The sequence below is a fragment of the Spermophilus citellus genome (assembly GCF_964194105.1).
Source record: "Spermophilus citellus genome assembly, contig: SCAFFOLD_58, whole genome shotgun sequence".
Lineage (NCBI taxonomy): Eukaryota > Metazoa > Chordata > Mammalia > Rodentia > Sciuridae > Spermophilus > Spermophilus citellus.
This window is the reverse complement of record NW_027672891.1, coordinates 424,739-442,680: the sequence shown is the minus strand read 5'-3', so window position 1 is coordinate 442,680 and position 17,942 is coordinate 424,739. Positions and strand designations below refer to the sequence as shown.

General features: G+C 35.8%; 1 protein-coding gene across 1 annotated transcript in view; it reads left to right on the top strand.

Moving 5' to 3' along the window:
- The window catches only part of LOC308640438 (NBAS subunit of NRZ tethering complex-like), a gene marked incomplete at its 3' end in the record, with an annotated part of 118,862 nt that overhangs the window by 57,695 nt on the left and 43,225 nt on the right, over positions 1–17,942 (top strand). The window contains 3 exon segments of the mRNA XM_081312357.1: positions 1,286–1,424; positions 10,352–10,420; positions 16,053–16,181. Coding sequence (XP_081168483.1) covers positions 1,286–1,424; positions 10,352–10,420; positions 16,053–16,181 — 337 coding nt within the window.

The following is a 17,942-nucleotide window of genomic DNA, read 5'->3' as shown; positions in this document are numbered from 1 at the left end:
AACTTTAAAAGTCTTGGCTACTTGAATTCCATTGTTGGTCAGCTCAGTTTATATAATGTTAATCCAGTAACATCTTTTAACTTTTCTTATATGTTAAGCTGTTTGCCATGTTGGTAACTTGTCTCCAGTTGTTGATTGGTTCACGGAAAAGTACACCGATCATAATGTGCAGTCTTACTTCTAAAGAGTCGTTGCCACATGGCTCTTTGCCTCAAGAACTCACAGCTGTCATTTCTCTTGGATGTGGTGGAGTTGTGCCCTGAGTGCATCACATATGTTGCTGTCATTTAATACGTGTATCTATATGAAGCCACACAACTGTTAATGCTTGCTGCTGGCAAGGTGTGATGGAAGTTTATAAAATACTCACACATGCAGATATGAAGGTAAAGCTGGGATCAAGTGGAGTGCTGCTTTCTGATGGAGAAGCATACTTAAATAGTTATGCCATCGGGGATGGGGGTATAGCTCAGTTGGCAGAGTGCTTGCCTTGCATGCACAAGGTCCTGGGTTTGATCCCCAGTGCAACAACAACAAAAAAAGTTACACCAGCAATCTTTATTTACATGTCTCATTATCAGGTTAAAGACAATGCAAGCATTATTCTTTGTATTCATGAAACTTACAGAACTAGAAGCAGCTAAGCAGCTTTTGCACAGTTGCAATGTACAATGTTCTTTGTGCAGTACTCAAGGAGGTCCATTGTTTAAAGTTACTGTTAAGTGGGCAAGAGTATCAGAACTGGTGAAACGCTGTGGTTGTCTTGCATGAGAATTTCTTTATCCCTGGGAGCTATGTGCATGAGATCAAGGCCTAAACTGACAAAACTCTTGCAGGGAGACTCCTCTGGCAGTTGGTAACTATAGCAGCTAGGCATCCTGTTGCTCGTGTACCAGGAACATTCCCAGGTAGCAGGCATGCCACAGCTATGACGTCTCATTGTAGACTCCCAATCTCAGTTACTGTTCTGCCACTCTATCATCACTCTACAAATGCTTACTGTTAGGACACAGGCAGTTTCTCCAATATGCTGTTGCCAGCCTTAAGACATTTTTTCCCTTCACTTCTCAGGTACCATCTGATTTCAGGTGCTTGAATGTATAGGCTTTCCTTCTCAAGTGAAAGGGACATTCCAATTGGTTTTCTTTTCATTGTTTTGTCTGAAATTTTCTAAACTTAATATATAATAATTTAGCTTTCTTTACAGAAGCTTTTTTGTACTTGGTATTTTTCTGTTATTTTGTTCATATTTGCAGTTCATCAATTCTATTTGTCTACTGTCTAGACTTCTTCTGGTTGGTGGATGTGAGACTGTGGACATGGGCCCAACAACAGCAGCTGGCTGTGGCCTTTCTGCATGGAGAGTTCTTTCGGGATCACCTTATTACAAGCAGGTCACTAATGGTGGAGATAGGGTTACTACGGTAAGCATTAGTTACAACCTTTTACTTTTCTAATTGTTCTTACACAAATAAACCCTTTTTATGATTTAATGCAAGAAATAATTTTGTCTTAAATGAGGAAGGTTAATTGGTACTAATTCAATTTCAGTTCTTTCAGATATCAAGTTGAACAGAGTATATTGAATTTTTTTGTGGTTCTATGTAGTAATATTTTCAGATATTAGAAAAACAACCTGAGAGTAGTCTAATTACTTGTTTTTGCCTTTTTAGACATTAAAAATTATCAAGCACCTTTTATGTTATGGCAACTATGTGGAATGCTTTTGCATGTATTAGCTTACCTAAGTAACTCTTTGAAGGTTTGTTCATGAGGAAACTGTGGTTAAGTTGCCCTGGGCTACCTAGCTAGCAAGTGGTAAAATCAGAATAGAAATTTCAGAAATTCACCAGTCCATTTTCTTAACTGCCATGCCGTGCTTCCTTTCAATACTGTTCCTTTTTCTATGAACTATTTGTTATGTATAATTAATTGGGCTTCTGTTTTGCGTCAGACACCCTTTGGGTTAGTTGGCTTTCTGTTGCTGCAACAAAATACTGAGATAAACATTCAAGGAGGAAAAACTTATTTTGGCTCAGTTTCAGAGGTTTTACACGATGGTGGCTTGTCCCCGTTAAGGCAGTAAGTCATGGTTGGAACACATGGTGAAGAGGCTACTCACCTCATGGCCCATGGGGAAGTGAGAGAAGAGGCCAGTGTCCCAATAGCCCCTTCGAGCGTACACTCCCCAGACTTCCTTTCACTGGCCTTTCTGCATGGAGAGTTCTTTCGGGATCACCTTATTAGAAGCAGGTCACAAAAGGTTCCACTGCCATTAAGTAGCACCATGAGCTGGGGACCAAACCTTTAGTGGTCCCTTGGAAGACATTCAAGTTCTACATAATAGGCTATAATAGTAATAGGCTAGGCTGTATTGTGATGATTTAGACAATCCTGTCAAGAAGCAGACCTTGGAAGATGGAAAGATCTACCTTACTCTTGGATAGGCAGAACTAATGTTATCAAAATGACCATACCACCAAAAACACTATATAGATTGAATGCAATTCCAATTAAAATCCTAATGACATTCCTCATAGAAAAATAGAAAAAGCAGTCATGAAATTCATCTGGAAAAATAAAAGACCCATAATAGCTAAAGGAATCCTTAGCAGGAAGAGTGAAGCAGATCTTAAACTATTCTACGGAGCAATAGTAATAAAAACAGCATGGTAATGGCATAAAAACAGACTGGTAGAACAATAATACTGAATAGAGGACACAGAGACTAACCCACAAAATTATAATTATATTAGGCAAAGGCACCAAAAACATGCATTGGAGAGAAGATAGCCTCTTGAACAAATGGTGCTGGGAAAACTGGAAATGAAATTAAACCCCTCTTGCCATGCACAGAACTCAATGGATCAAGGAAGGACCTAGGAATAAAATTGGTGACCCTGCGTCTAATAGAAGAAAAAGTAGGCCCTAATCTCCATGTGGAAGTAGGCCCCAACTTCCTTAAGACTCCTTTAGTGCAAGAATTTAAATCGAGAATCAATAAATGGGATGGATTCAAACTAAAATGTTTCTTTTGCTAAGGAGAAACTATCTGTGAGGTAAATAGTCTACATCTTGGGAGCAAATTTTAACCCCTCACACATCAGATACAGCACTAATCTTCAGGGTATATAAAGAACTCCAAAAGCTAAACACTAATAAAACAAGCCAGTCAATAAATGGGCCAAGGATCTGAACAGACACTTTTCAGAAGATAATATATAATCAACAAATAGATGAAAAAATGTTCATAATTACTAGCAATTAGAGAAATGCAAATCAAAATTACACTAAGATTTCATCTCACTCTAGTCAGAATGGCAGCTATTAGACGAGTGTTGGCGATGATGTGGGGGGAAAAAGTTACACTCTTACATTGCTGATGGGACTGCAAATTTGCAGCCAATATGAAAAGCAGTATGGACATTGCTTGGAAAATTGATAATGGAACCACCATTTGACACAGCTATTCCTCTCCTCAGTCTATACCCAAAGGACTTAAAAACGGCATGCTACAGTGACACAGCCACATCAGTGTTTATAGCGGCACAATTCATAATACCTAAACTGTGGAACCAACCTAGAAGCCCTTCAGTAGATGAATAGATTAAAAAAGTGGCATTTATATACAATAGAATATTACTCAGCAATAAGAGAGTAAAATCATGGCATTTGCATATGTTAAGTGAAATTACCAATGTCAAAAAACTAAATGCCAAATGTTTTCTCTGATACAAGGAGGGTGATTCATAGTGGGGTAGGGAGGCGGAGCATGGGAGGAATAGACGAACCCTAGATAGGTTTGTCTAGAGGTTATTGTGATAGCTTCTTTTGTCAGGGGAGAGGGGTGGGAAGGGAAGGGAGGAGACAGGGGTTAGAAATGATGGTGGAGTAAGATGGACATCATTATCCCAAGTACATGTATGAAGATTCAAATGGTGTGAATATACTTTGTATATAACCAGAGATATGCAAAATTGTGCTGTATAACATGAATTATAATGCATTCTACTGTCATACATAAATAATGAAAAGCAAAAGGCCTAAAATCTCAGTGGCTTACCCCATGAAAGTTTATTTATTTGTGGCAAAGCTGTGGTAAAGCTTTGCACAGTGGCAAAGCCTGATGTTGATACTGTGATTCTTCTGGACAACTTGTTCTAATTGGTGAAGAAAGGATTCTTGGAAGATAACCTCTTTTCTAGCTATAAAGGGACACCAGTAAGTACTTTTATGTTCAGAAGGGTGAGAAGAACTAGGTGTATGGGTGAGTACTGATTGTGTTTACCATCTTGAATACCCACCCTGTAATATTACATATCTTGGGTATTTCTGTAGGCTGTATGAAAACAAGCATTTACCACATTATTTGTTACATAGTGGGCAATTAGATCCTTTTCAGATGAGGGAAGAAACTGAGAAATTTAAGGATGGCACAATGTAAGTGAATGTGTTAGGCTGTTTGTTTCAATGATGAATGTATTGTTTTTTTTCTTAAAATGTTATTGACTTTAACCTTATAAAACAATGACTTGGTATTGAAAAATAAGTATTTTCGAAAAGAAATACTAGCAATTATATACTTTCATTAGTAATATTGTGTTTTAGCATTTGGTATATACTGAAATGTCTGAATGGGATTTAATCCAACAAAGTTGTAATTGTTTTTTTGTTTTTTAATTCATTGAACACAGGGTGGTGTTACACATGCTAGGCAAATGGTCTACCACTAAGCTACATGTGCACCCTTTTAAATTTTTATTTTGAGGCACAATCTTGCTAAATTACTGTGTGTCTTATAAATGGTGAGATTGACCTTGAACTTGGGATTCTCCTGCCTCAGCCTCCTGAGTTATTGTGATTACAAGTGTGCAACACTACATCTCACTAATTTTAATTTTTTTAAAAAGTGATTATGACTTATGGGTTTATATGGCATCGGACCTTGAATCAGTTTAGATTTGGAGATGAACTTATTTTGTACTAGGCTTTGTGCTTTGACTTCCATTTATTAACCATCTACCTATTCTACTCATTTATGCTGCCTGCTTAACCTGGGGAGCAGAGCAGTGATAAGGAGCTGAAAGCTCATGAGAGTCTAAGCACTGAAGATGGAAAAGGGGATAGGCCAGTTCTTGTGGCCCTGTTTAGCACTTCCTTCCCATATGAAATTACGTACATATCTAATTTATACTCCGATTATCCTATCAAATAAAAGTGAAGTAGGAGTCACTTATACATACTTCACACATTATTTTTTGTTTGTAGCTTATTACTTGTGTTTATTTCTCTGAATTAACTCATATCCATCTTCTGGTTTTATATGTAAGATGTATAAGGGCAGATCTTGGAAAGAGGTTGAGGAATTTCTCCTCTCAAATCTGCCTAAAGCAGGTATGATGTCTTAAGCTTATTTTCCAGGGGTTCAATCAAAACATAATCTTTAGGAAAGTCTGTACACAGAGAGGGAGATAATACACAGATGTGACAAAATGTATATAATTGGTCAACCCAGATGAAAGGGATACTGGTGCTTCATTGTACAATGCTGTAGCTATGAAATTTGACAAAATAAAAAATACGGGGGGGGGGAAGGTAAGTGTGGAGGATGCTAGGAGAGGTAAAGCAGGCAAAGTGTGAGTGTTTTTGTACCCGTAGTCGAGCGTATTTGTGACAGTGCATTCCAGGAAAGGAGATTTCATGGAGTTCTATTGCATATTAGGAAACCATTTTTCTCCTGACTTGCTGGAGTTCTCTTGTGCTATCCCTATGCTCCTTGCTGATGTATTAGAAGCTACTGTGCTCTATATAGTCACTGCTCATCTCTGGCCTGAGGCTTTCATATTGAAGTCTTAAAAGAAAATAGCTTTTGCACTGACAAAATAAGTTGGGAAAAATATTGAATTGCAAATTGAATGCCCTTCTGTATGATTAACTTCTTGAAATGTTGCAAGTGTATTTTAATTAGTGGCTTTTAAATTTGTCTTGCAGCTAAACTTAAAAATGTTCTCCACAGGTGTCACCTACTTCCGAAAAACTTGAGGTTATAGCTATAGTTCCTTTTGTCAGGGGACGGGTATTGTTCTCATTGAACTGCCTGTTAATCTGTAGAGTTGCTGTTGTGCTGGGGTATATATTGACTGAAAAATGCTGTGGGGCATGTATTCTAGGCTGCTAGGTTGTAAGAGAAACTATGAAAAATTCAACATATGCATTGACTAGTTTCCAAACTAATGTTAGTGTCTCATATGTGAGATAGTTTTACTTACCTATCACTGCTCCAAGTGTTACGAATATAAAGATATTAGTATAACTGTCCACAGATAAGTACAATAAGCTGTAAAAGATACCAGGTCAGATTCTAATAACGAGGACCAAGGAAAAGTGCAGGCTCTAGAGACAGAGGCTAATATTGAATTCCTGCTCATCCCTTGCCATTTCAGGCTTTGTCTAGGATCCACAGGAGAAATGTATGTGAAAGTGTTTGATAAACTCAGATGCTCTACAGGGTCAAATATTATTGCCTATTTTTTTAAAGTTAAAAATCTTGAAGATAAATATATAAAAATGAAGACTGACTTTTTATATGATGCTGCTTTTTCAATTTACATTGTTATAGTGGAAAGAATACAGGCTTTTTGGAATCTTGTTTACCTAAAAATTCCTATTTTTCTGAGAAAATAGAAGCATAAGGAGAAGAGGTCTTCCATGAGATTTTACCATCTGCCTGGGGCCCTACGTGTGTACTCTGTTGTCATGGCAGGTGCTGTCCTTGCTCTAAGGCCAAGCCGTCCCTTTGTCCTCTAGATCTGCCTAGATAATTGAAGAATGTTCACCTACACTAAGATTTTGCTGTCTCATAGACTTACCAACTTATAAGATGCTTTTGTTCCTCCTCTAATAAAACTCTTGGCCTCCCTTGCCCTCCAGCCTCCGTCCCTTTTCTTTTCCTTAAAGTGTTCACATGTTGGCTCTGCTGGCTTCCAACTCTGTCCTTTCCATTTTCTCTCCAGTTCACTTAAATGGGAATTTAGCTCCATCTTTTTATTTAAAATATTCTTATCGATGTTATCTATCCTCCAATGTCTTGTCAGTTTTATTGGTATGCTTAAATTCCTAATAGTTGCTTAGATAAAAAAAAATCAGTAAGCTTATTCTATTTTCCTTTCCCTTTACTTTCTGCTCCGTTTTATTTGGATTATTTCTTTGTCACAATATATTCTATTTACACATACTTTGGACTCTCATTTCCACTTTAGTCTTAGATATGCATTTATGCATTTTAAAATGCTTGGAGTTAGTTTTTTCATTGAAGTTTTCCCAGTCATCTCTTGACTGAAGTTTGTAGTAGATATTTTGAGAAGGGCTCATAGCTGATTTTTTTTAACTTCAAAATTATTTTTCCAGAGTTTTGATATTTTACCTTTTCTACCTATAGAATCTTGATTCACTTTCAGAAAACCTTAGGAATTTCTACTCTTATTTTCTTGGTATGCAGGGTTTAAAAGTCTGATTTAATCAAATCATTCCCCCTTTGTATAATCCATTTTGCTTGGAGGTTTTTAGATTTTTTTTTATCTGTGAAATCTAATAACTTTTCTAGAATGCTGGAGCTCATCATTCAGTGCTAATTTCCCCAGATATGTCTGCCTTTATGACTTAGAGACTCTGATCTTTTTCTATTTCTGGAAAGTTTCTTGGATTATAATTCTAGATATTTTGTGCACTGGTTTTCTTTCAGGTTCTCTGGTAATCAGTTTTTTAGATTTTACTCTATTTCATTTCCTTTTAATTTTCATCTCCTTTTCATGTATTGTTTTCTTGCCTTTATTTAAAGCTCCTTAAATTTTCCCAGTTGTTTCTTGACTGAAGTTAATCTTTAGAGATGTTTTGAGAAGGCTCATAGTTGATGAATTTTTTTTTCAAAATTTGCATACCTCTTTTAAAGATGATTTTCTTATTCCCAAATTACATAAGCTGCTTGTTATTCGCTTTTAAAAAATATTTATTTTTAGACACAATACCTTTACTTATTTTTATGTGATGCTGAAGATCGAACCCATAGTCTTGCACATGCGAAGCGAGTGCTCTACCGGTGAGCCACAACTCCAGCCCAGCCCCTTATTGTTCACTTTTACAAAAGATTTCTTGTCTAATTATTTTCTGAGTTCTTGAGTTTCTGATTAAGGTTAAGTTTTCTATGCCCTCAAATGTGTGACAAAGCAGTTTTGTTCTCTTTAGAATGTTAGGTTTAAGTTTTCTTTTGGTTTATGGTTGTTCTTCCAGATGTAATGTACCTTTATTGATACATGTGAAATTTTGTATTCTGGTTTTCTGCAATGTATGTGTAAATCTTTTTCTTAGTGCTTTTAAATGATATTAAACTGCTTTACAAGATTTCCAGCCCAGTGATGCCCTCTTTGGCTAGTGTAGCATAGTTAGGTACTCTGACTGGTTGGTGTCTGTCTGGTGGTGGAGAACAGCTATGGGTCTGTGGATCTCTCTAGTTGCTTGCTGTTTCCTGGGCTTCTTTCCTCTTCACTACTCAATTGCAAAGTGTGCTTCTCCCTTTTTAACCCTTGTTCTCCTTCAGAATCGGTGTTCAGAAGATTGGTCCTTCACATCACACTGACACTTAGTTCCTTATCAGCAGTCTGACTGATGGATATGGATGGTTCTTTTTTTTTTTTTTTAACTGTTTTCAGACTCAGTAAATTGAATCGTGTTAGCTGTGGATTTTGACAGACTTTTGACTTTGCTAGCTTCCTTGACTGTGCCCCCATTGGGCCCTACAGTATTTGTTTCAATCTGCCTTTGTTTGCCACCAAGCATTGGTGGAGGTTGCGGTGGGGATGAGTGAGCAGAAACAAGGTGAGACAACAGGATAGGGCGATTTTTCTCATTTTATGCAGTTATTTTCAAGGTGAGTTTTCATGTATCTTAATAATCGGAGGGTGTTTTTTTTTTTTTTTTTTTTTTAAAGAATATAGTGGGAGAAATGTTGCTAGGCCATTACTACTTCAGCTACTGAGAATTTCTCACCACTTTTTAATGTCAATTTAACAGTATCTGTTTTGCCCACCCCCTATCCCCCCTTAACTAGGGCAAAATTCATATAGCATAAAATAAAGCATATCCATTTTAAAGTATACAATTCAGTGATAGTACATTTACTATGTTGTGAAACCATCAATACCATCTATTTTAAAGTCATTTTTACCATCCCAAACGAAAACCTGTTATCAAACAGTTGATCCCTTTTCCCTCATCTCCCTAGCTCCTGGAAACCACTGGCTTGCTTTTTGTCTCTATAGACTTTACCTCTTCTGAATATTTCATCAAAGTGGAATCATACATTTATGTGATCTCAGGTAGCTGGCTTCTTTGACTTATTAAAGGTTTTTAAGGTCCAACCATTACGTCATTCCTTCTTACGGCTGAATAATAGGTTTACATAAACAACATGTTTTTATATACTAATTAATGCGTATTTGGGTTGTTTCCACTTTTCAGCTATTGTGAACAATATTTCTGAGTATTCAGGGACAGGTATTTTGAATACCTGTTTCTAATTTATGCATAGATCTACAAAAGAATTGCTAGGTCATATGATAATTTTCCCTTTAACTTTTCCACAATGACTATAGTACCTTGTGTTCCCACTAGTGATATATAATTGTTACAAATTGTTGACATGCTCAATAACACTTATTTTTCGGCTTTTAAATTAGTTGTCTTTCTTGCTTTTGTAAGTATAGTTCTTAAATCTAAACACAAATTAATCTTGTGCTGTTCATTTTTTTTGTGCTGGGGATTGAACCTAGGGCCTTATGCATGGTAGGCAAACACTTTACCAATTGAGCTATAACTCCAGCCTCTTATACTGTTATTTTAAATATTGATTTCTAAATGATGAATTTTTCTCCAGTATTTTAAGAGTGTAGAATGAGTTTCTTAATGAATAAAATTTGTTGGAAGTTTTGAAATTTTCTGTAGTGGTGCTAGGATAACTGGTAATCTGGGACAGCCTCAGTTAAGAGCTTGTGGTAGATGGTAATATTTATAAATTGTATTAGACTTTTTTATATTTTAAGAAACCATTGGATGTTGGATATATTTTGTAACATTTTACCAGTTGGTAGTTCCCCCGCCCCCTGAACTGAAAAGAATCTCACAAAGATTCTTGACACCTGTTGGAAATTTTCTTAACAATTGTAAAAAAAAAAAAAAAAAACATATATATATATATATATATATACTTGATTTGCTGTAGATTTGTTTTTATAAGAATGTTTACAGTGAAAAATTTTTTCATTAATTTTTCTTTGTATAATGTGCATTTATTTTGTAGGTACCAAAGACACTAGGATTATTAAGGATGTTAAGTGTCAAGTTTTACAGTCGCCAGGGACAAGAACAGGTAATGCAAATTTGTTTAACCTTGTGCTTCTCATTTTCACCAGAGTACCCGTAAAGTTAAAAGTTGAGTGAACTTTGAATATTATAGATCTTCATCCGGGTGTATTCATAATTATACACTATGCAGATATATGCACTAGTAAAAACTTAGTTATTCATTAGTATGTCTCAACTGGAAAAAAAAAAAAAACTTTAAAGAGAAATAGAGAATGAGCCTAGTTTCCTTGGGTTCTGAAGACAGCCTAAAGAATTCTCCTAGAAGCATACATATATCTATGAATTTGTTTTTTTCCCCCCAATGGCAACACTACCTCATCTTATTATAGAATCGGGAAGAAACATTTTTTCCCCCCACAGTTTGGACACTGATGCCATGGAGCATTTTACAAAAATAAAACCTTAATATACATATTGACTCACAAATACGTATACAAGTCTATGTCCCATTCTGCAAACTGCTATGTAAAATTTGAGAATGGTACCACTATTTCCATTGACTTTTGAATATATAGAGACATGAATGACAGCATATAATTCATTTGTATCTTGATTTTTAAACCATATTGTCTAAATTTGTTGTAATATAAACATTTTCTTCAAATGTTTAAAATTAAAGATTCAAGTGAAACAAGATACTTCTAATTTCTGCTAATCGGAGAACAATAACTTTTGCAAAAACAGCTGAAATTTAATGTAACAGATGTCCCTTAAGTGAATTGGTGATGCTACTGAATACAGATCTAACATCTAATTATAATTTTTTTATTATTGTCAAATCATTACATAGCTCTTGACATATCATATTTCATACATTTGATTCAAGTGGGTTATGAACTCCCACCCCCCACCCATACAGATTGCAGAATCGCATTGGTTACACATCCAGGTTTTTACATACTGCCATACTAGTGTCTGTTGTATTCTGCCTTTCCTATCCTCTACTATCCCCCCTCCCCTCCCATCTTCTCTCTCTACTCCATCTACTGTAATTCATTTCTCTCCCTTGTTTTTTCTCCCTTTCCCCTCACTTCCTCTTATATGTAATTTTATATAACAATGAGGGTCTCCTTCTATTTCCATGCAATTTCCCTTCTCTCTCTTTCCCTCCCACCTCTCCTACCTGTTTAATGTTATGCTAAGTGAAGCTAGCCAATCCCCCCCCCAAAAAAAGCCAAATATCTTCTTTGATATAAGGAGAGCAACTAAGAACAGAGCAGGAAGAGCATAAGAATATTAACATCTATGAATTTTTTTAAAAAAATCTTGTGGAGTTTTAAAAATTCCTTTTCACAATAGATCATTTTTGTTGGCTTCTCATAAAACTAAAAAAAAATAATCCTCAAGTTTGACATTACTGTTCCAAGAGATGAGAAGGAGCCACGTTGATTTAGGGTTTCAGGTATCATTTATTTTACTGATTTGTTACTTAGAGAAGCATGGTCCATGACAATTGAGTTGGACAGTTTCATTCTGAATATTAGTAATACATATCGGAATTGCCTCCAGGGGATCTGGTTATATTTACTCTCGGTGTGACTCTCAAAAGAATCTTGACCTACAAGGGAGAATCAGTTCCTACTCCTGTTATAGGAAGAATCAAATAGCCTGATTTTTCTACTTCAATTTATTTACTGAGCCAAGGGGAGAAATGTAATAAGCATTCTGTTTCACCATTTGTATTTCATATATTTTAAATTTTAGGTCCTATTTCTCTGCCATTGACTTAAGCTTAATCATGTAGTCTGGATAGATTTGCCGTTCTGTCTGTAGTGATGAGCAAAAGCCCTTACTGTTCTTTGTGTCTAGAAAGTCACTTTTTTTCTTAGTCCTTTGCATATTTGAACTCTTTTCTAGTTAGCATTCATTTATTTTATTTTGTGAGGACTTTTAATGTAATGAAGCTAATCTGGTACTCCATAATAAAATCCATATTGTCTTCTATAATTTTTGGGATTTAAAAAAATTTATATGTATATTTTATTCTAATCAGTTATACAGTACAGCAGAATCCTTTGATACATTATACTCAAATGGAGCAGAATGTTTCACTTTGTGCATGAAGTAGAGTCACACCATTTTGTAGTCATACATGTACCTGGGGTAGCTGTATCCATCTAATTCCACCATCTTTACTGCCTCCATGCTCTGTATTTTTAATTATTTCATGAAGTTTTCTTTATTTTGTAGACAAAGAAACATAGGCAAGGCTAAATGACTTGGCTTTTGCCTTGAAGTTCATTTTTTCTAATTTACTGTGTTGCCTCTATTGGTCTTTTCATTACCATGAAAAGATGCATTACCTTGCCTTTCTCCCTGGATCCTTTTCTCATTGTTCCTAGTATTATCTAAATAATAACTTTATTTTTAATAAAATTAAAATATTCATTTAAAAAAATCTGTTGACTGTAATTAAGCGAGAATGTGGAATTTCAGTATTCATTTATTTCATCAGTCAGCAAGCACTTTCTCGGAGCTAGAGAATAGAAGGATGCCCTTATGTGTAGAGAGACAGACTCAGACAAGAGCCTTCTGTGACCTGCCCTCTCACAAAGCATTACAGAAGGAGCATTCAACTCTGGTGGTGACACTTGTTCTAATGGTGAAGGGAGGAATAGTTCCTCAGGCAGAAAGGGGAAGGCTTTGTAACAGAAGTAGAGTTTGGGATACGCTCAGACAACATCACTGGAATGCATCGGTTTGTTTTGTTTTCCATGTTTATTTTATTTGGACTGATAGGTTTAGTAATGTTTAGAACAGGAATTATTTGGGGGCTTGATATTCACAGCTCTTCTCTATATCCTGTCTGGTATGTCATTCAAAGTGTTTATTAATTGCCTTGGCATACCATTAGGCAGGAGTAAGTCTGTTCAATCTGTAAATGACCATCTTCCTTTGATCCCATTCAACTCCTTTGAACTCCAGCTTGTGTAGTTTCAACCTGTGCTATTGGTTATTCTCTTGTAATAGAACTCGACTTTTAAGATTCTCTGTGATGGAACAAAAGGAAAGCAAACTATTAATTTCTTTGTATTTTCATTCTCGCTTATGAACATACTGTACTGGCATCCTTAACTGTTTGAACTTTAAGACTTTTCAAATTTAACATTCTAAACCCAGTACTTCCCAGTAAACATCTGAATATTATGTATCTTATTTTGTACCTATAAGTTTCCAGCCTAGAAATACTTACAGCTCATATTTTTAGTGCAGCAATTTTAGAGCTTTTGAGGGCTCATAGAGAATATCTTAAGAATTATGAACTCTTTCTGACCAGCACTTTCCATACAACTTCACAGGAAACTGGCATTACTGGCATCATGATGCCCGTTTTTTATTGGTGAAGAAATTGAAGATTTAAGACAAATGGCCTACCAAGTTCACTTAGGTAGATAGTAACAGGAATGGGTTTGGTCTTAGGTCTGCTTGTGGTCAGTGCTTTTTTTTTTCAGTTGTAGATGGACACAATACCTTTATTTTACTTTAATGTTGAGGATCAAGCCCAGTGCCTCACACTTGCTAGGCAAGAGCTCTACTACTGAGCTACAACCCCAGCCCACAATCAGTGCTTTTTCTATAACCTCTCTGACTATTGTCTAAATATTTAGTTGGATAATTGAAGAAACAGAAACCAAGATTTATTGTTCTTAAAAGTAACCAAGACTATATATTACTTTTTTCGGGGAAGGGACCCTAGGGATTAACCCAGATATGCTTAATCACTGAAACACATCCCCAGCCCTTTCTTAAAAAAACTATTTTAATTAGGTATTCCCCAGCCCTTCTTAAAAAATTATTTTTAATTTTGAGATAGGGTCTCCCTAAGTTGATTAGAGCCTCATTAAACTGTTGAGGCTGGCTTTGAACTTGTGATCCTCCTGCTTCATCTTGTTGAGCTTCTGGGATTACAGGTGTGCACCACCATGCCTGGCTATATATTTTTATTTCACGAGGAATGATCTATTTTATTACTCAAGTTTGGTAGCAAGTTTGGTAATTGTTTCTCTGTTACACTGTCTTCTTCTTGAGTATTAATACATTTTTAAAAGGGATCTACTTTCCTATGTAGTAACTATATTGTAAATATTTAGTTCATTTTTCCTCTTAGCAAAACCAAGAAGTAAATAGAAAATTGCACAATATCAGAGGTTTTACGCACACACATACACACACACACACACACACACACACACACACTCTGAGGGCATTAAGGGCACTGGTTGTCATGTTAACAATAAATGATGGTGGCAGCTGTTGATCTATTTTTTATATCCATAATTATAGAACTAGTAGCTTACAGGTTCTTTTAAATTGTGGTTTAATGTACACAAAACTTATATGCCTTTAAATAATCAATGTCTCACTGGCATATATTATCTTTTAAAGGATTTATTAATAATCAGTATTATAGAAGATATTGGCTTAGAAAATTGTTTTATTCTAAAAACTTTTGTCTTCCATACTTTTACATTTTCTTTTCATACTTTGACAGTGTTTTTTTTTTTTCTGAGTTGTTAACCAGGCTTTTCAAGATGATTTTTCTCTTAATTTTAAGGATACATTAAAAAATTTATTTTAATGAGACTTCAAAATCAGTTGGCTAAAATGTGTACTAAACTCTTTGTGGGCATGAATTTGTTCACTGACTTCCCAGAGTATACAACAGTACTTGGCATGTAATATTTATTCTTGAATATGCAATATTTAATATGTAATTCTGGGATGTTAGAAGAGCTATAGTTATAAAATAACCTTTTATTGATTTGAGATTTCTTTAAAAATAGGTAGTAATTCAGAATGTTGAGTGTTTAACCTAGAATTCAGTACTTTCATTTTAATATGGCATGTGTATCAAAAGGCATAGAAAACAGATCACTCCTTTTTAATTATTCCATGTAGATGATGGGCAGTTGAAGAGAGTGAAGCAGTTTAAATTCATTTTAGTACAGAGATCTGATATTTGACACTAAAAAAATCCCCTCTCAGAAAGGACAGATAAGTTTTAATACAATATTTGAGAGAAGGTACAGTTTCTACTCTAAATATTACTGCCAGTAGTAGAAAGCTTTAATTAGTGTTTTAATTAAGAAAAAAATCAGATGGACATTTGAGCTAGTGGTTTAATGTCAGCAGGAAGCTAGAGGAAATTTCATTAAGCAAACATGTGGTTTAATGCCTTTTTTTCGGAACAGCTTTATATTATTCACATACACTACAGTTCACTCATTTCAAGGATACAATTAGCTGATTTTTAATGTGTGCACAGAACTTTGTAACCATCTTAGTTTTATTAATTTTATAATTTTTATTATCCTGAAAATGACCCTCTATCCCTTAACCATCACTCCCATATGTGGGTCTGCATTTTAAGGAATTCATAATCTGTTAAAAACTTAAGTTTTTGATAACTCATGATAATTTTAGAATATTTGCATATTTGGGTTTAGGGTTTTGTGTTGATTTTGCTGCTATAAAATAGACAAAAACTTGTTAAGGTCAGGGGATAGGCTGGAGCACAAGCATATGAAGTGGGTAGAACTCCCAGGGACTAACAATCATTTATAACATGGCACCCCTGATGACTGTCGATTCTGAGATTTGTTTGTGCCTTTGCTCTGACCTTATGACTTGTACAGGATGGAATCTTCAAGATGAGCCTTTCACCACAAGGAAGCCTCCTTGCAGCCACTCATTTCTCAGGGAAACTGAGCATCTGGGCCATCCCGTCTCTGAAGCAACAAGGAATGTGGCATCAAAATGAGCAGGTATGTCTTTTATGAGTGAGTACTCTTATAGTACTTCAGTTTGTTCAATTTTCTTTTTTATAGCACCCACATTAGTTTCATCATTCCAAAACTGTCTTGTTTTTCAGTTAAATTATACTATCAGTTGATGTCAATAGAGTAGGACAAATTAATAATAGACAGCAGAAAGAAAAAATGTGCCTTTTTATTTCCCTGAGACTATAAACTGAGCAGCACCTCTTCATTTAAAACAGACCCAATAAGACAGAATGGTAGACTTGTGGAATCTAAATTAATTGAAGGTGAAGGGAAGCTAGGAGGGGGGGAAATCCTCCCTAAATCTGTGTATAAGGAAAAAAAATCTGGTTTTTTTTTTTTCCTTGTACCAGGTATTGAACCTGGGGTGCTAAACACTGAGCCATATCCCCAGCCCTTTTTACTTTTTAAGAGACAGGATATTGCTTAGGGCCTCTCTAATTTACTGAGGCTGGCTTTGAACTTGAGATTCTCCTGCCTCAGCCTTCTGGGTTGCTTGGAATAGATGTGTATACCACCGGGCCCAGCTGCATGCACACTGATTTTAATGTGTGGTTCAATACACTCTGTATACCAGGTGTTGTCTATTAGTTGAACTGTTCTCCCCCACCACCCTTTACATTCTAAAAATACAGAATGAAAATGTTAAGATTTCAGCAAGAGTCAGTATGGTCAAGGATTTGGAAGGTAAAATTCTTAAAGGGTTACAATTCTTTATACATATTGCTAATTTTAATCATATGCTTTGAGACTTGAAAGGAGTTCCCTTCTTTTAACTCAAAGATGAGTTGCCCTAACATAGACGAAGATGGAACATTTTCATTTTTATTGTCCTGAAATGACCAGTTTCAAGGATTAGATGGTTTTTGTTTTTTAGTAACGGGTTGAATTAGCACTTATAAATAATTTAAATTCATAAGGGGAAGGTAGAGTTAGATCATAAACTTGAACTTGGTTTAAAACCCCGTGGTTTTAAAACATGCTTATAGCCATACATCGTGATAGCGGAGGCTTAAAGAAAAATCTTTCCTCAACTACCTGTAGTATGATATAAATCTTTTGTACTCTGGTTGCTTTACATTTTATCATTTTAAGGATTAATTCTACTCTCATCTTGAATTTCCCACCATTTGCCCATGGAGAGATCCATCTTTGGATAGTTTTATGATTCTAAAATTAGAGTATATTTCTTGAATGATCTGAATGGATCAATGTCAGAATTACTAATTTTTTTTCAGAATAACGGAAAAAGAAAGTTACTCTACTTTTTTTTCTTAAAATATTTTTATTAGTTGTTCAAAACATTTCATAGCTCTTGACATATCATATTTCATACATTTGATTCAAGTGGGTTATGAACTCCCATTTTTACCCCGTATACAGATTGCAGAATCATATCGGTTACACATCCACATTTTTACATACTGCCATACTGTGGGGAGCCATTCTGACACGTGATTGGGTGACTCCCGTTAAGGGCCTGAGGCGCTCTGGCTGTGTCGACCCTTTCCTGATGAGAGAGCCCATCTGTGTGGGGGTGTGCGTGACCACTGACCCTGGAGACCCAATCACTGACCCTGACCTTGGAGTGCAGCCCCCCCTCAACCTTCATTGGATGGAATTCTCCCCTGAATCTCTTGTTCCCCAAATAAAAGGCTACTCCCAGGTGTGTTCGCGCTCTCTCTCTCTCTCTCTCCTGCTAGCCCAGAGTAATCCTCGCTGCCCTGCTGGGCGGCTAGAGGCGGG